The 18,167-nt window shown below is 37.2% G+C and overlaps 2 protein-coding genes and 1 non-coding gene across 3 annotated transcripts; 2 read left to right on the plus strand and 1 right to left on the minus strand.

Annotated features, from left to right (window-relative positions):
* Positions 1-4,276: 4,276 nt before the first annotated feature.
* Positions 4,277-4,382, plus strand: LOC132643069 (small nucleolar RNA R71). The gene has a single exon (XR_009583520.1). It is a non-coding gene; the product is annotated as a small nucleolar RNA R71 (small nucleolar RNA).
* Positions 4,383-9,076: 4,694 nt separating this feature from the next.
* On the plus strand, positions 9,077-11,599 carry LOC132641600 (uncharacterized). Its single transcript, XM_060358641.1, has one exon. The coding sequence runs from the start codon at positions 9,321-9,323 to the stop codon at positions 10,392-10,394; it is 1,074 nt and encodes a 357-aa protein (XP_060214624.1). The 5' UTR covers positions 9,077-9,320; the 3' UTR covers positions 10,395-11,599.
* LOC132641601 (uncharacterized) lies at positions 11,077-17,346 on the minus strand. Its single transcript, XM_060358642.1, has 2 exons — positions 17,104-17,346; positions 11,077-11,721 (listed from the first exon to the last, which is right to left on the minus strand). The coding sequence occupies exons 1-2, from the start codon at positions 17,221-17,223 to the stop codon at positions 11,260-11,262; spliced, it is 582 nt and encodes a 193-aa protein (XP_060214625.1). The 5' UTR covers positions 17,224-17,346; the 3' UTR covers positions 11,077-11,259.
* Between the last annotated feature and the right edge of the window lie 821 nt (positions 17,347-18,167).

The following is an 18,167-nucleotide window of genomic DNA, read 5'->3' on the forward strand; positions in this document are numbered from 1 at the left end:
AGATTCTTAAGTTTCTATACATATAACTAACTCCATAAATCATGGATATATATCCAATCATTTAGCTTATAATGGTCCAAATACAAACAAAACCTTCTAAAACAATTTACTGCATTTAGAGCAAAATCTAACTACAGGTTTCTGTCAGTTTTGTCATTGTAAACTTCATTCAAGCCAATTTTGTGATCACAATCAGCGGTTAAGGTGTTTTGATGAATGTTACCATTTGCATCTTCGATTTGGGCAATAAAAGCACGGGTGCCATGATTTTTCTTGCAACGGTTAACAACTACAAATTAATGATACTAAACAAAATCTAACTTATTGAATCCACACAAAATAATAATATTAGAATTATAAATATTTATATACATATGTGTGATGTGTGTCATGCTCAGTTTATATGTTTGTAGACCAGCAATTTTCCTAATTCATAAATATTAGTATTATGCAATTTCTTAAAATAAATGAAACAAAAAAATAACTCTTCAGTATTGTCCTATCAATTGAGACATGACTTGTTATTAACACAGTTGATAAACTCACGATAGTATCTTGGATCATCTTGTGAGGTAGTAGCATCATCACAAAGTTTGAAACGATTTGAGTACGGAGGGTTTGCACTTTTTATGTCTTGTTGTCGTACATGGATAAAACTCTTAAACTCTGCCATTAACTAATTTTGAAATAGTCAAATTCGTTAAACATTTCGAGATAAAACAAATAATAATTAATTAAACATTGTGTATAACTACTACATCAATTCAAGTTGTTACAAAGAAAGTAATAACTTACCTTAACCACTTAAAAATGAACTTCTCATCTGCAAATATGGTTCTTTTAAATAAGATATATGTTCTGGTCTTATTCAAAACGCGTACTTCAAAGAAAATCTTAACATAAGTTTAAATGGAGTTCTGTAATCTAAAAAAAAAATTATTTACTGTCTTTTCAACATTTTGAAGAAAAACAAAGTCTATCTCCAACATTAAACAACTGTCATTCTCATGTTTGTTTTTTAATTTTTATGGAATGTCTATTTTACCTTTCATTATTTTCATTCTCCGACCACTTTAATAGATACTATTCTTCTACTTCGATTCTTCTTCTTCCGCTTCTTATAGTTTCACTTCTTTCTCTGAGGCTATATCCACATTTTCTTCAGCTAGCCATCTAATAATGTGCCCATCACAAAAAAAAAAAAAAAAAAAAAAAAAAAAAAGATACAAATGTAAAGAACGAAAACAATTCAGCAAATAACATAACCAGAAGAAGAAGAGATTGGTGGAGGGAGCTTGGCTATAACATCAACTTTTGCTCGGTCTACCTCGATACCCTTCTCGGAAATCCTATGGCCAAGGACAATCCCTTCTGTCACCATGAAATGACATTTCTCCCAATTAAGTACAAGGTTGGTTTCTTCACACCGCTTCAATACCTTACCGAGATTGGCAAGACATTCGTCAAAAGAGTCACCAACAACAGAAAAATCATCCATGAAGACTTCCAAGAAATCTTCCACCATATCCGAGAAAATAGACATCATACACCGTTGGAAAGTAGCCGGGACATTGCACAAGCCAAAAGGCATGCGGCTGAAAGCAAAAGTGCCATAAGGACAAGTGAAAGTGGTTTTCTCCTAGTCCTCTAATGCAATGTTAATTTAGTTGTACCCCGAGTACCCATCCAAAAAGCAATAATAAGCTCTTCCGGCTAGCCGATCAAGCATTTGATCAATAAAAGGCATAGGGAAGTGGTCTTTACAAGTCGCGGTGTTTAGCTTGCGATAGTCCATACACACTCTCCATCCAGTGACTGTCCTTATAGGAATCAACTCATTCTTAAAGTTAGGGACAACAGTGATGCCCCCCTTCTTTGGCACACATTGCACCGGACTAACCCATGGACTATGTGCAATTGGGTATACAACACCCGCATCCAACCATTTGATTATCTCTTTCTTGACCATTTCTTGCATAGGAGGGTTTAGCCTCCTTTGATGCTCTACACTTGATGAACTATCCTCCTCAAGTTCGATTCTATGTTCACAAATATCGGAGGGAATTCCCCTAATATCCGCAATAGTCCACCCAATAGATCTTCGATAAGCCCGCAACACTTCAAGCACCTTTTGAGTTTGTTCCTCACTTAACAAAGATGAGAGAATAATCGGTAAAGTATTATCTGGGCCAAGAAAAGCATACTTCAAATGAGAGGGAAGTAGCTTGAGCTCAAGTTTTGGAGGCTCAATAATCGAAGGCTTAGCCGGAGGAGTGGTTCTTTTATCAAGATCAAGAGATAATTTCTTTGGCTCATAAGAGTACGAACCCCGGCCAATGAGAGAATTAACTGTTTCAATATACCCCTTCATGTCATCCGCCTCGAAGTTCACCAAAATAGCCGAAAGTGTTTCGTCAAAGTGCTCCTCCTCTAACTTATGATCCACCGCTTCGTTTATCACATTGAAAGAATCAATGACCGAAATGCTCTCATAAGCACTAGGCAATTTTAACCCCTTGCTAGCTTGGAAAGTTACCTCTTCATCATTGACCCTGAATTTTATTTCATTTTTTTCTGAGTCCATTAGGGCTCTCTCGGTGGCAAGAAATGGCCTTCCCAAGATAATTGGGACTTCTTTGTCAACCTCACAATCAAGGATGACAAAATCTGCCGGTAATAAGAATTCCCCCCACTTTAACAAGGATGTCATCAACAACCCCTACCGGTCTTTTGATGGTTCTATCGGCCATTTGGAGACGCATGCTCGTTGGTCGAGGTGTTCCCAAACCGGCTTGCTTATATATGGCTAGTGGCATCAAATTAATACTAGCCCCATTGTCACATAAAGCATGAGCAAAATCATAATGACCGATGGTGCAAGGGATAGTGAAAGCCTCGGGATCTCCCTTCTTCTCAACCTTTGACGACGAAATAATAGCACTCACATGGTGAGTGACTCCCACCGTATCATGCTTGATTGGTCTTTTCTTCGTCAACAAATCTTTCAAGTATTTAGCAAATCCCGGCATTTCTTGGAATGCATCAAGAAATGGGATATTCATTGACAACCCTTTCAATTGGTCGTAGAAGCGTTGGCACTTGGCATCCTCCGTTCTTTTCATCAATCTTTGTGGGAACGGGGGAGGAGACTTATATGTTTGAGTCAAGGGTTTAATTGCCCTCGTGACCTTGCTCTTTTGAAAGCTACCACCGTTAGCATTTTCAACACTTGGCTCCTCGTCACCCTTTAGAACACTAGGGTGTACTTCCTTCTCTTTCTCAACAATAATAGGCACTTCAATTGGGTCCTCTATTTCTTCTTCAACCTCTTCTTCAATAACCTCATCAACAATCGGCTCGACAATGATAGGTTCAACCACTCTCTGATTTACCGCATTAAGGATCTTTCCACTTCTAGTAGAAATAGCTTTGCATGAGGCAATGTGATCGCCTCCACTACCCCTTGGGTTCGGAATTGTGTCGTTAGGAAGGCCCCCTCTTTATGGTGGATGTTGCTCACGAGAAAGATCTCGCATTTGTGACTCAAGTTTATGAATCGAAGCGGTGTGAGAGCCTACCACTTCGGTCAAATTTTCCATCTTTTTGTCACTCTTATGTTGGTTGTCCAATATCTTTTCGAGCATAGATTCCATTTGAGAAGTCCCTTGATCATTGGAAGGACCTTCTCGTCAATTTTGAGAGTTAGACGTACGACCCTTTGGTGGAACATAGGCATTGGAATTTCGATTACTATAAATGTTTGTTGTTGTAATCCCTCCTGTCCGAACCACCATATTCATTTCTGTCATATTGATTGCTTTGTTGTTGGGGTCTCCATTGCTTTTGATAACCCCCTTGAGAGTGATCGATAAAATTAGCATCCTCACGTTGTGGCTGCCCCTCTAGATAAGCTTCTTCCGAGACTTGGTACATCCCGGGAGCATGAGATGGCATCTCTTCGACAACATTCACACTTTTAGCTTCTTTCTCCGTAAGCCTCTTTGACAACAAATCCACAGTGGTTTGCAATTGAGCAAAAGCATGATCTCGCTCATGATTTTCTTTGGCCACCGCGGCAGCAGAGGGACTACCATATGACAGGATTTCACTATCACTTGAGTGTCAAGCTTGATGGTGGGTGGTGATCTTATCGAGCAACCTGGTGATGCTGACAAATGATTTGTCCATGAAGCATCCCCCAGCTGCAGTGTTGACAGCAATTTGATTCATTGTATCTAACCCCTTGTAAAACTTCTCGGTGAGAATAGCATCCGGAAACCCATGAGTTGGAGATTGAGCTAGATAGTACTTGAAACGCTTCCATGCTGAATATAATTGTTCCCCCGGAAGTTGTTTAAACTCAAAGATTTTATCCCGAAGCTCAGCCTTTTTGCTTGGTGGGAACCACTTCTTCAAAAATGTATTGGCTAACTCACTCTAGGTATGAATAGAATTGCTGGGGAGCTTTTCATACCATTCCCTTGCTTGGCCAGCCAAGGAATATTTAAAGACCCGTAATCGAAGTGCATCAGCAGAAACAGCACCTTGGGATTGTTGAGCACACACATGCAAGAAGTTCTTCAAATGTCGAAGTGGACAATCCTCCGAAGAATTTCGGAAATAACCTTCAAGTTTCAGCAGCTGATAGATAGAACTATCAATTTTGAAAGTAGCATTTTCAGTTCTAGGAGGAATCACAACAGAAGCATACTCAGCTTCATTGATGAATTCCGCAAATATATTCTCGTCCTCATCCTCTTCTGGTACAGGTGGGTTCACTTGGAGTCCACCTTGGTTTCTTTGATTCCGATTCTGTCTTCCTGCCATGCTCACCTGGTTCACCACAACAGCAAACAAGGTGTGATGGAATAGAAAAAGTTTTAAAGAAGAGTACACAACAATCAGTAATTTCTAAACCGTATTCCCCGGAAGCGGCGCCAAAATTTGATACGCTCAAATTACACCTATTAATGGCGTAAAGCGGACGTTGTCAAATATAGTAACCCAAACAAGGTTGGGGTCGAATCCCACAGGGAATATGGAGAGAAAAGGGTACTAATTGTATGCGATACTAGTCTTTAAAGGCTTTAATCCTATTCCGAATGTTTTGAGAAAAAAGATTTGGTTTGTATTCGCTATCTTGAAGTGTTTGGAATTTGTTTAGATTTGGAGAACCAAAGTTGTGTCCCCGTGATGATTAGATCTTATACTATGGGTGTCAATATGATATATTTCTAATGGGTCGGAATTATGTATGCACTTAATCTCTAATGCACTTTCTAATATTTTCCAATAGTTAGAAAGTATTTCTTTTCATGATTTTCCCAAATGCAGAAAAGTTGTAAATAAGATTAATTAAATATGCCAAGTAGAACTCATCTTATCCCTAAGTGAGTTCATTAAATGAGGGTTAGCGCCTCGAGTCCTTGTTATATTATTTCGAATCACACTCTAGTTCATCTTTCCAAATAAACTAGGGTTTATGCATGAACAAGTGTTTGCAACCACTAATGAATAATGAATACGAGAAATAATAAAGCACATCACAACCCATTATATATATATATATATATATATATATATATACAATGATAGACACCCATTATATAGCACCCATCATTTTGGGTCCACAACTTTGATTAAAGAAACTACTCACACATTATGGTCTCAAAAGTAGTAAGTAATAAATGAGACATAAAACTTACAAAGTGTAATAAAGATGATGGAAAATGGAATCTTGTTGTCTTCACTAAGCTCCAAAAGGGGAGTATTCAATGCTCACCCACCAATGGAACTTTGTTCACGTGGTTACAATAAAATCTGACTGCTAAAAATAACCTAAAATGTTCTTTAAATAGGCTCCAAAAAATGTACATCAGCTACTGACAAAATTGCCCCCGATAGCAAGATCGACGGACCGTCGATCGTTCGACGTTCTGTCGATTTCTCCATCCTTTGTACCTTCAGCAATGTGTTCCATTCGACGGTGACGTCGACCAGTTCGACGGTCCGTCGAGTATTCCGTCTTTCTCTCTTCTTGTTGAGAGATCCTGCTTGACGATACAAACGACGAAGCGTCGATCAGTTCGACGCTTCGTCGATGCCTCCGTCCTTTGTCGTCTTCAACTTTGTCATCACTGGAAAATCGAGCTTATCGACGCTTCAAAGGACGGTTCGTCGGCTGATCGACAGAACGTCGATTCTTCATTTCTGGCCAATTTTTCCTTTGTTCTTTGCTTTTTGCTTTTGGGCCATTGTTTTCCTAAAACACAACAAAACATATTAACGAGAACCAGACTTACTTGAAAACAACCAAAATTCATAGTAAAAGGCGTCGAATGTGCCACAAATCCGCGGCACATCAACCACCCTCCAGTTTGGCCTTTAACATGACCCAAGAACTATTGGTTACCATGCAGATTCTACCTTCACCCGCATACTTGTATCCAAGCTTATCAAGAGTACCAAGAGAGATCAATTTTTTTTTTCAGATCAGGAACATGTCGAACGTTACACAATGTTCTTATGATGCCGTCATGACACCATATATGGGCTGAACTAATGCCTGCTATTTCACATACTGCATCGTTCCCCATAAGTACAGTCCCACTCGTCTGCTCGTAGCTAGTAAATCAATCTTTTTTGAAGCACATATGAAAGGTACAAGCTGAATCTAAAATCCACTTGTGTGTTTGAATGTCATATGTTGAAGCAGTTAACACATAATCTTCTCCAGATGTCTTAGCTACCTGAAACGGTAAATGTATTGGCTATTGTTTTATTAGTCTTCTTATTTGGGGAATCCCTTTCAAAGTGACCCTTTTGTTGACAACCCCAACATTCAGCATCCTTTCTGCTCACCCTTTTCCTAGACTTTGACTTAGCTACTGATTTGCCTCTCCCTCTTTGGCTCGAGTGACCTCTAACCGTCAACCTTCACCATGATCCTCTTTATCACCATTATTGATATGATTTCTTAATTTATCTGAATTCAATGCATGTCTTACCATCTGTAACGTGACCACCTCCGTACTGTACATCATTAAATTAACTACGTCTTTGTATGCCGTTGATAATGAAAATGGTAGAGTGCACGCTAGTTCTTCGCTCCCACTTTAATATTAGCATGAGTAAGATCCCAATTTATTAAAAACATCAAGATGATCCTGTAAAGTTGTACCTGTCTTCATCTTGAAGGTGTGTAAACGCTGCCTTAACAACACTCTAGTTGTTACTGATTTCTTCTGGTAGAGATCTTTAAGTTTCTTCCACAAACTCGTAGCCGTTTCCTCGGTATTGACTTCACATTACACGCTGTCTAATAAGGATAATTGAATTGCACTAAATGCATCCATCTCAATCTTCTGCTTCTCGGCCTGTGTCGTGTTTTTCGGATACGAGTCATTCAAAGCATAGATGATCCTTTTCTCCGTAACAACGTCATAATCTTGATCATCCAGATGTTGAAGTTATTACTTCGCCCATCAAACTTCGCTCCCTCAAAGTTCATAGATGTCATATTCTCCTCGTCTCCTAGATCTCGCGACCTATAGGCTCTTAATACCAATTGTTAGCGCGGAAACAATAAAAACACAGTAATTAATGTGGTTCAGATCGATGTTATCCTAGTCTTCAGAGAAAGATCGACACTTTTATTATTATCAAGGGAGAAAGTAAGTTACAAGATGGAACACTCTTAGGTTCTATTTTCTGTTCTCCTTAATAAACCTTAGCTAGCATGTATTTATACTACTAGGTCTAAGTCTTTCCTAGAAATGATCTAAATCTCAATAATACTCGAAAATCAACAAAGAAAAAAAATTCCTTTTATTTCTATCCGCTTCTGAGTAAGGATTGGCTTGAATATCTTCTCAATTTCACACCTTATAACTAAGCACTTGTATATATGTTTCATTTAAGAGGATATATTTTCAACTAATCTAACGCAATTTGACACAAACAAATCCTTCGGTTTAGATGAGTCCTAATTTGATCCCAAAAAGAGAAAGAGGATCCCCAATTTGATGAATAATTCCAATACCAAGTTGGAGAAACATTCCGAAACACATGTTCTCTTATATTTCAAAAATTTCATTATTTCTTTTTACGCATTATTTGATGTATTAAGTAAACAAGTTCATCATTTCCTTCAATGGATTTTTTCTACTTGAATTTTAAGGACCTATTTGAAAAGTCACATTGATTTTGAATCTAATGTTTTGATGAATTTTATCGTTTTTTCGTCGTTTCATAATGTCATGCACCAACAATATGAAGAATAAGCTACAATATTAAAAATTAAAAAAAAAATAAAAAAAAATATAGGGTAGAGTTATTATCTTAAAAAAAGGACGGATATACAATAATATAGATAGGATTATTAAATAATAAACGAAGAATGAAGAATGCCCATTTCAGCTTCAATCCCTAGTCTTGTGACTTTACCTAAATTTCAATTGCACACAATTCTCGTGCTAAGGTTCCATGTGAGCCAAGAGCCCAAGATGGATGCATTAGTGCTGATATAACCTCAATCATCTATCCCATACGAGATTGGAGGTCGTAGGAGGCGACGGCGTTGAAAAGTCACATTGATTTTGAATCTAATGTTTGTTGTCCTCTTCATTCAAAGCCAAAATTCTCGAATCCCTCTGCTCATTGCTACACATAACTGAATAATGTGTTACACTAATATGAAAAAACAACCAAAGTTATACTCCAAACAATGAGCTCACTCTCTACATGTAAAATACTTTTATGTATTACATGTTAAATGCATATAAACATATACAAATACTTAAAATTTCTGTAAAACAATCCTATAATCACACATATTGTCTCAATTGTTAGCAATTAAGAAAATTAATTAAGGATCAAAGTGTTTAAATTGGACTTAGCTACACAAATGTGAACTCTCAAAACTTTTAATTGACATAGTCAAAAGCAAACGTAATTCCTTATCCAATTATTAGAGTTTAGCATTAATTCAATCTTTTACTACTAATAGTTATTTTTGCCAATATACAAAACTCACCCTCTTATTATTTATCCTCACAACTAATTTCAACAATATTAGGAGTAAATTAACTTACCATCAAATGTCACAAAGAAGAAACTCAAAAGCAAAACAGCTGCACGAAAGATGTGGTGAAAAGAGATATCTAATATTCTTTTATCCTTAATTAGAGGATCCGATTTATTAACTGAATGATTATGCTAGATTTTCTTTTTCTAAATAAACCATACACGACCCAAATTTGGATTACTGGCTATAAACTTATCATCTCTCATCTTAACTCATCTCGTTAGAAGTTAGAACCATGAAATTCACAGTTTCCTTAATTCTCTTGTCTACCCTTTTCATCTTGTTTGTTATTTCCACTGCTAAAAAGCCCCACGTCATCAATTTCCGATCAACTAATCTCTACCCGGAATCATTCACATGGGATCCGAAATCCCAGCACTTCATCGTCGGAAGCACTCGTAACCACCACAAAATCATCTCCGTCTCCGATGCCGGCGTTGTCGAAACCCTAATCTCCGACACATCTCTCCCTCCAAACTCCTCTTTCCTCGGCCTCTCCGTCGACCGCCACAACAACCGCCTCCTCGCCGTCATCCACCGCCGCTATCCGCCCTTCAACGCCGTCGCCTCCTACGACCTCCAATCTCGCCGCCGCCTTTTCCTCTCTCCTATCGCCGATGAAACCATCGCAATTCAATCTGCCGTCGCAAAAGACGTTGCTGTCGATTACGACGGCAATGCTTACGTCACCGACTCCGGTAATGACGTCATCTGGAAAGTTGATTCCGACGGCGACGTTTCGATTTTCTCGAAATCTAAAGCGTTTAAATCCCATCCAGTGGATGTAATGACTGCAGTTGGTTTGAACGGCATAGTTTATAACACTCGAGGTTATTTACTTGTTGTTCAGTCAAATACGGGGAAACTATTTAAAGTCAACGTTAATGACGGAACGGCAAGGACTGTTACGTTAACCAAGGACTTAACGGGAGGTGAAGGGATATCCGTTAGAAAAGACGGTGTCGTATTGGTTGTGAGTAGAAACAAGTTGTATTTCTTGAAGAGTAATGATGGGTGGGGAGAGGGAGGAGTTTTTGACGAAACTGCCCTTGAAGCGGAGTGGTCGCCTACAGCTGTGACTGTTGGGGATGAGAAGAGGGTATACGTGTTGTATGGGCATGTAACGGAGGGCGTAATGGGAAATGTTGAGAGAGAAGAGTTTAGTATAGTTGAAGTGGAATCTGAGGAAGAGAATTTAGAAGAACCCGTTTGGTTATATATATTAATTGGATTAGGATTAGCTTATTTTATGTTTTGGAGATTTCAAATGCATAAGTTAATGGAAAGCTTGAACAAGAAAACAGTTTGATTTTTTCCTTTTTTTTTTTTTTTGTGGGGGGGGGGGGGGGTGTTAGGGTTCTCATATTTGTTTAGTTTATAGTGAGAATTACAAGTAGTATTTGTTTTTTTTTTCCACAATAATACAAAGATCCTATGGTTGTTTCTTGTTATAAGCAATTTCCTCTACATTTACAACATTTAATCCTAGAACTTGCTCTAATTCAATCCCAAACTAGTTGGTAAGCTATATGAATCTTAATGTTCGGTAACTTGATTTAAACTCATCTCAGTCCAATATTATAAGAAAGTTAAAGTTCTTTACATTTTTTACTGGCATATAAATTTCAACAAGACTGAAAGATTCATAGCTAAACACTGTACCTAAAGTATTTATACTATGTCTAGAAATTAATGCAATTAATTGATAGTAGCACTCATATGAACATATTTCTTCCATAATGACCTATTTTTCACTAGGTCTGCATGGTATGCTTTTGCTATTAAAGATGAGTACGTCAGTTTCCAACGGGGAGCTCATATAATTTAAGTGAAGCCCTGTAACAACATTTTAGTTGACTCTGTATGACCTGTGATCACGGGTTCGAATTGTGGAATCAGTCATTGTGATCACGGGTTCAAATTGTGGAATCAGTCATTGGAACGCATGATGCTTTGCGCATCGGGATGTCAAATGTAATTTAATGAAGAGATAAAATGAAAATCTTTTTACTGAAAATACTTCAATAGTGTTGGCATTGAACTCAATGACCCTTACAAACCTTGTCTAAGGCTTCATTTAGACATGAGTTTAGCAACAATAAATTGTAGCACTAGAAAAGTCTGCCAAGTTTCTTGAAACGTATCTGCGCGCAACAACATTTCTAAATGAGGAGTTAGGGAGCTTTCTTATTCAAAATGTTGGGAAGGTTTGGCACAGCAGGAGCTAACACTTTTTCCTTCTCTGAATGCTGAGGGGTTGATGCCTTCTTATCGTCTCCATTTTTTGGCTTCTTTTCATCTTCAACCTTTGGTTTGTTTCCATGGCTTTCCACTTTTGGCTTCTTATCATCAGTTTCACTCTTTGGTTTCCCTTCATCTTCCATTTTTGGTTTCTTATCATTTTCAACTTTCGGATTCTTTTCATTGTCAGCTCCAGTCTTTGGCTTGGCCTTGGAAAATCCAAACAGCTCCTTGATTGAACTCCAAATGTCAGCTACTTCAAGTGCTTCTGCAGGTCCCGCTGCAAAAAGGGAAAGTCCACCTAATGTGGTAGCTGCCAAGCCAATTAATTCTCTTCTTGAAACAGCAGCTGCGGTCGTCTCCTGCAGAGGTAACTCCTTTCCATTGCCTTTCAACTGGAAGGGGAAGAGACATGATAAGATATAAAAAAGAGCGTATCTAAAATCTCTAGTGGTACCAACAACAGTCATCTACTTCTTAGAAGCACTTAAATATGCTTGTATTTGCTCAGTAAAAAGAAGCAATTATCATCAAGAATGGAGAAGCAGAGGTCAACTTTGCAAATACCTACTCTTTGGTTTTCATTTTATGCATGTCAATAGGTCAGCAGAAGAGAATACACAGGAAGTACATTGCATAGAATGTATTTTATTTTCTCTAATAACATGTATATGTCAAGGCTCAGCCCATATCAAATGACAAAAGAATATGCATCTTTTTGCTAGTTTATGTAATGAGATTCTGGTTCCTGCACTTATCAAGAGAAAAAGGTTGGCTTCTGCCATCAGAATTAAAAAGCCAAGGCTGGTCGAAGAATCAAATTGTCACAAATTTGGCGGAATAGTCTAGGAGGCCCTTGTACTTGTCCATTTTTGTCATCCCGGTGTCTGTACAACTCCTTATAAAACTTAAAGATAAAATAATTTGAAACTCTTGTAAGCTTTTATCAAAATTTCCCATTATCAAACACCAAATAGGAAAACTAAAATTGGAGGAAAAAAAGAATAACAAAGCAAAAATTGGATGGAACCCTCGGAAGTACAAACATCGGGATGACAAAAATGGACAAGTACAAAGGCCTCTATTATCACCATGGGTTAAGCAACTAAAGAATCAAAATGTCGTCCAAGGACGTATAGGGGAGAAGAGAGACACATGCTTCTGCTAATTATTTCCTCTCCAGCCGAATAGCTGTAGCTTCTTTTTTTTTTTCCTTTCTTTCTTTCTTTCTTTTTTTTTTTTTTTTTTTTTTGGGATAACCGAGGAACCCCGGAGGGCCAGTGGCACACTGTTTGAAACTCGGGGGATAATAAGCCTGCCCCTCTACCTTTTTCCACTTAAATGCCAGGCTCTCTAGCTGGAAAACTGTTATTTCCACACCTTAAATCACATAAAGAGCGAATGCCCAAGGCGGGAAATGCCCTGTCATTTTGTATAAAGCTGACAATTTGGAAGTTACAAATATCATTTGGTTTCTGAAGTGTAAGTACTCATCCGCACATTAAGTTATCAGCATTTTCAACACTTTTTAACTCAGCAGGCTGAGATATCAGAGAATCAGACTTTTTTCTTAATGGGACAGTGAGATAATTTGATAAGATAAGATCTACGGAAATCGAGAAATTCCAAACAAAAATATCAAGTCAAGCAAAAGCATAGGTTATTTAGGGGATACTAATTAATGCACTTGAAAGAAGAAACCTGCCACATGACTTCATTAATTATTTCATTATGCTGACTTTACTTCTCTGTTCTGATACTACATACATTAGTTATGTACTAATGTGTAATCTAATGACATTTGCTTACAATTTTCACAATAGTATAACATTTGAAACTTTTAAGCTCTGCATAGGCCACCATATGAAATTGTCTAACCATGTAATTCAATGATTAGATTTACCTAAAGCAGAAAAAATGTTCCAGCCATCGGAATTCAACAATTTAGAAGTCCTTCAATGAAGCAAAAGCTCAATATCTTCACATATGATTGTTGTTCTATCCTACAAACTGCCTCACTCGTCTAGTTGAAAATACTGCTCTTAATTCACCCAGAATCAACTTTATGTAACAAATTTCTAAGCAGGTTGATATTAAAATATGTGCATATGTCTACTGTCCAATATATCACAGACCGTTCAAAGGTTTTACTTGATCTCCATACTCGATCGAACTGTGAGACAGCAATAGCAGATGGACTAACATGCAGCAACCTTTTAGAAACTCAAATTAGCAAAACAAAGACATCTAGGACTGGCATAGGACAAACGAACAAGCAAAGGGAAACTGCAGAAAAGTTTACTGTCCCAGGTCTGATTATAGTAAAAAAGAAAACATATAAGTGGTAGATCTAGCATATTGATTGTAACACAAAGAGCAGGGACAGGCCTCAAATTGTATGCTCTTTTGATACCTCAACAGTTTCCCCAATTAAAATACCTATAAGATATAGTAGTGACTGAAAAAATGTAAAATGCTGCAAGTCGCCCAAATATAAAATCACAAATTTATATTCACTTAAGCGATTGAAATAGATTCTGTTTCTTCTTCAGAAAAGCCCAGTGATGACAGAACAATTTCCACTCTTCTAAAGGTTGTAATACATGGCATATGTCCTGGCAGCATGATGTAATTTTGCGCAAGGAAAAACTGTTGATATGATTTGGCATGGAGAGGGACGAGTGGATGTGCAAGTTTGCTGCCAGGCTTGAATAAACAATTGAATGATATATTTTTCCTTTGCATCCAATTAGATTCATTCAATGCCCTTCCATTCATACAACATCACAGTTTTTATAGGTACACAGAAGTATTAGGAGTCTAGGTCGAAAGTATTTTTCCTCTGGAAGGAGGATGAGTCAAGAGAGTAGGACAAATACTATTTTGCATGTATTATTTGGGTAATTTGGATGAAAGAAATCAGAGATGCTATTGGTGTAACTAGTTGAATGTATATGACTTAGATGCTATAGATTTCCTCAGCTCCTTCCATGATTAACAAGAACGATAAAAAAGGTGAAATGTAGTTCTCTCTTCATAATCTGTACATCACATGCACAAGTGTTTTAGCTTTGCTTGGATGCTTGGATGCTTGTCAGCTCTATAGATCCAGTTTAGCCCTAAACGACATCTACTCTACAACAAGTCTTATCCTTTAGGCTCAGGTCTCCAAGCCTTGTGGTTGGGATAAAACTAGCCTGGATTCTTTTTTTTTTTTTTTTTTTTTTTTTTGATAAGGTAAATTTTATTAGAAGGTACCAAGATGGTACAGAATTACAACAAAACCAGCCCCTGCCATACCGGGGAAGCTACAAACCCCCGTCTCCTATAGGAAACTCATATATTGCTCCATATTTTCCATAACTTGTCTTTTACACGAAAAATACAATTTTAATATGCATCTATTCTTAATCCTGGATACGTGCTGCCTTTTTCCTTCAAAGAAAATCCTGTTCCTTTCCAGCCATATTGTCAATAACACACACAGAGGAATTGTTCTTCAAACTAGCTTTTGGGCTTTACCCATCCCTTGGTGTTGCCATGAATCCAACAGCTCTTCACACTAGAAGGCATTGCCCACTTGGCACCATGTATATTTAGAACGAGCTCCCAGCACTGTCTTGCCACTTTGCAATGAATGAATAGATGATTGACCGTTTCTGCCTCTCCTTCACACATGTAGCACCTATTACAAAGAGTGATTCGTCTCTTCTGCAAGTTCTCCAGAGTTAAACAAGCTTCCCTTGCTGCAATCCAACCAAAACACGCCACTTTAATAGGTGCTCTTGATTTCCATATCGCTTTCCATGCCCAATCTGGTTGATAGCACCCTTGTTGACTTCGTAGCAGCTTGTAACAACTATTAACTGTAAAAATACCATCATTGTTTGCTGTCCAGATTAAAGAGTCTCTCTTGTTATCTTCCAGACTAACAGTGTCCACCAATTGCATCAATTGAGCAAAATCATCAACTACCCAACCATTGAAACCCCTCCTTAAAATCAACTGCCAACCAGTGCTTGAGTAGAATTCTGATACACTTCCACTCTTGTTTGTGGAGCAGTTATACAGAGAAGGAAATTTTGATCTAAGACTCTCACTTCCCAGCCATATATCTGACCAAAATTTAATATTATTACCATTCCCCAGCTTCAGTTTCACAAATTGACTGTACTCACTCCATAACTTACTAATTGTGCTCCACCCTCCCCTCTTTGAGAAAGACTAACTACACGAGGAGCCCATATGTCCTTCCTACCATGCTTGGCATCAATCAACTGTTTCCATAATATATTACTTGCAATAGAACGACAGGTAATCTAAGACTCTCACTTCCCAGCCATATATCTGACCAAAATTTAATATTATTACCATTCCCCAGCTTCAGTTTCACAAATTGACTGTACTCACTCCATAACTTACTAATTGTGCTCCACCCTCCCCTCTTTGAGGAAGACTAACTACACGAGGAGCCCATATGTCCTTCCTACCATACTTGGCATCAATCAACTGTTTCCATAATATATTACTTGCAATAGAACGACCGGTAATGCTCGAATGCAAGTTACTTAGGCTCAATGAATAACAGAAGGTAGTTGTAAATCTTATGCATATCATGCCTAATAACAGTAGCAACATGAATAGGGTACTACTCGTTGAAGGTTGAGCTGGTGTCAATAAACGTGGGGGTTAAGTGTTCATCTAATGCTTCTTAATCTTACTTGGTCATATTTTGCATTGATACATGGAAAAATAGTCATTAACCTAATGACCAGTAGGAAAGTCCATCATTAGAGATGGAACACCTAGAAAAGGGCAACTGAGATCAGAGACGGATCCAGGACCAGTTTACGGGTTCCTAGCAATCTCAAATTAAAAACATTACTCTGTTCATAACCAAACACACCTTAAGAGACATAACTCACCTGTTTCTAATCAGGCAGTACCTTATTTATGTGGCTACTATTATTGCCTGATTCATACTACTGTGATTTGCGCAATACCCTCAAACAACTTAATCCTACAATACCAACATTATAGTCTGATTCTGATTTTGCACACCATTCTTTACTAGAATAGATGCGTAATCGGCTACAACTATAACCATCTTGCACGGCTACCTCGGCCTAAGGAAAGCACTTGCTACATCTATAATGAGGATTAAGTTGGTCTATTTACGCAAGTTCATAAGTGAAGGACTTACAAAAATTCCTTTTTTCTCTCAATTGAAATAACCAAATGATGCTTAAGATTAAAGGATCAGCATCAGAATCCCCTTATCATTTATCAAGCTCTATTCATCCAACTAGCTATTAGAGAATATATAAAACATGTTTGCATCAGTTGTTTAAGTTTTCCCAAATGAACTAACATCTATATCCATAGGCTAATCCACTCATTACATTAAACTTTTGGGTCGGACCCTACACTAAAACCCCACATAGCCCTTGCAAATACTACCTAATATCCAAGTAGAAACTTAAAAATAAGCCAAATATATACCAAAACGCTCATCTAACAAAATGTGAACTTTAACCAGTTTCAGAGCAAAAAATCAGAAAACAAAACCTGAAGAGTTATGTTCTATTCCAATATACACCAAATACATATGAAACAAACAATAAAAGATTATAAAGTCTTGTTCAACTTGAATATAAGCCAAATACATAATAAAAGAACAAAAAAAAAAAAAAAAAAAAAAAAAAGAACAATACCCATCTAAACAAAATGTGATATTTAAGTATTTCATTAGCATAAAAAAGATAAGGAATAAAAACCTGAAGAGTTTTGTTAAACTTCAAGATTGGTAGTGAAAGTGCTGATTTTGGTTGTGAGCCATGTGGTTCAGGTAATGTGGGAAGTGAAACAACAATAGGTTTCAATGTAGATGACAACATTTTTAGTCAACTTGAGATTTTCAGGCAAGATCACAGTCTCCTATTTTAGTGGACAAATATTTGTTCTTGAGTAATGTGAATTGGCAAAAATTAAATCATTGCAGGCAAATGGGTAGGTAGCTACTTTTGTTTAATAATAATTGTGGTACGGTCCCCTCTGCGCGAAAAAAACGTTTTTGCTACTATTCAAATTAAAAACCTTTTTTTTTTGGTTATTCTTTGGTGGAATACATCACAACTCTTTAAAATTGTCAGTACCAGATGAGTGTTTGAGAAGACATGCATAAAACTTTTCTAAAATTTGAGCCGGTGTGTTTAGTATTCCCACCGTTCACTTTTACTTGTCACGTTTTGACTTTTCACGCTGTTTAAGAAAGAATGATTAAAATAGAAATTTTACCGCAATACCCCTATTAAATGGTGTATAATTGTATTGGAGAGGGAAAAATGATTTGAAATGAGTAATAAATGTTAAGGGTAAAACAGGAAAAAAAAAATCTTACCTTGATATGTGAAAACTTGACAAGTAAAAATGAAAATCTATAAAGGGAATAATGGGCAAGTAAAAGTGAACAGAGGGAGTATATAGGAACACTTTATCTTGTGAACTTGTCCTAAATCGGATGCATTGTAGTTTGAGTTGTTGACGAATTTAAGAGATTGTCGATGTATTACGCTTTATTTCTCTTTTTTTTTCCTCTCTAATTTTCGTTTTTCTATTTGGTGTTTATTCATCGAAAATTTGTTCAAATCTTACAAGAGTTTCAAAATATTTTTCTTCAAGTTTATAAGGTTGCGCAAAGAATTCAAGAAGTTGTATTATGGTGTTTTTTAATCAAAGAAAACACACAATTTTTAAGAAATACTACGACTATTTGAAGCATGATTTTTTAATCAAAGAAAACACACACAATTTTTAAGAAATTCTACGACTATTTGAAGCA

Source organism: Lycium barbarum, chromosome 5 (assembly GCF_019175385.1).
Source record: "Lycium barbarum isolate Lr01 chromosome 5, ASM1917538v2, whole genome shotgun sequence".
Classification (NCBI taxonomy): Eukaryota; Viridiplantae; Streptophyta; class Magnoliopsida; order Solanales; family Solanaceae; genus Lycium; species Lycium barbarum.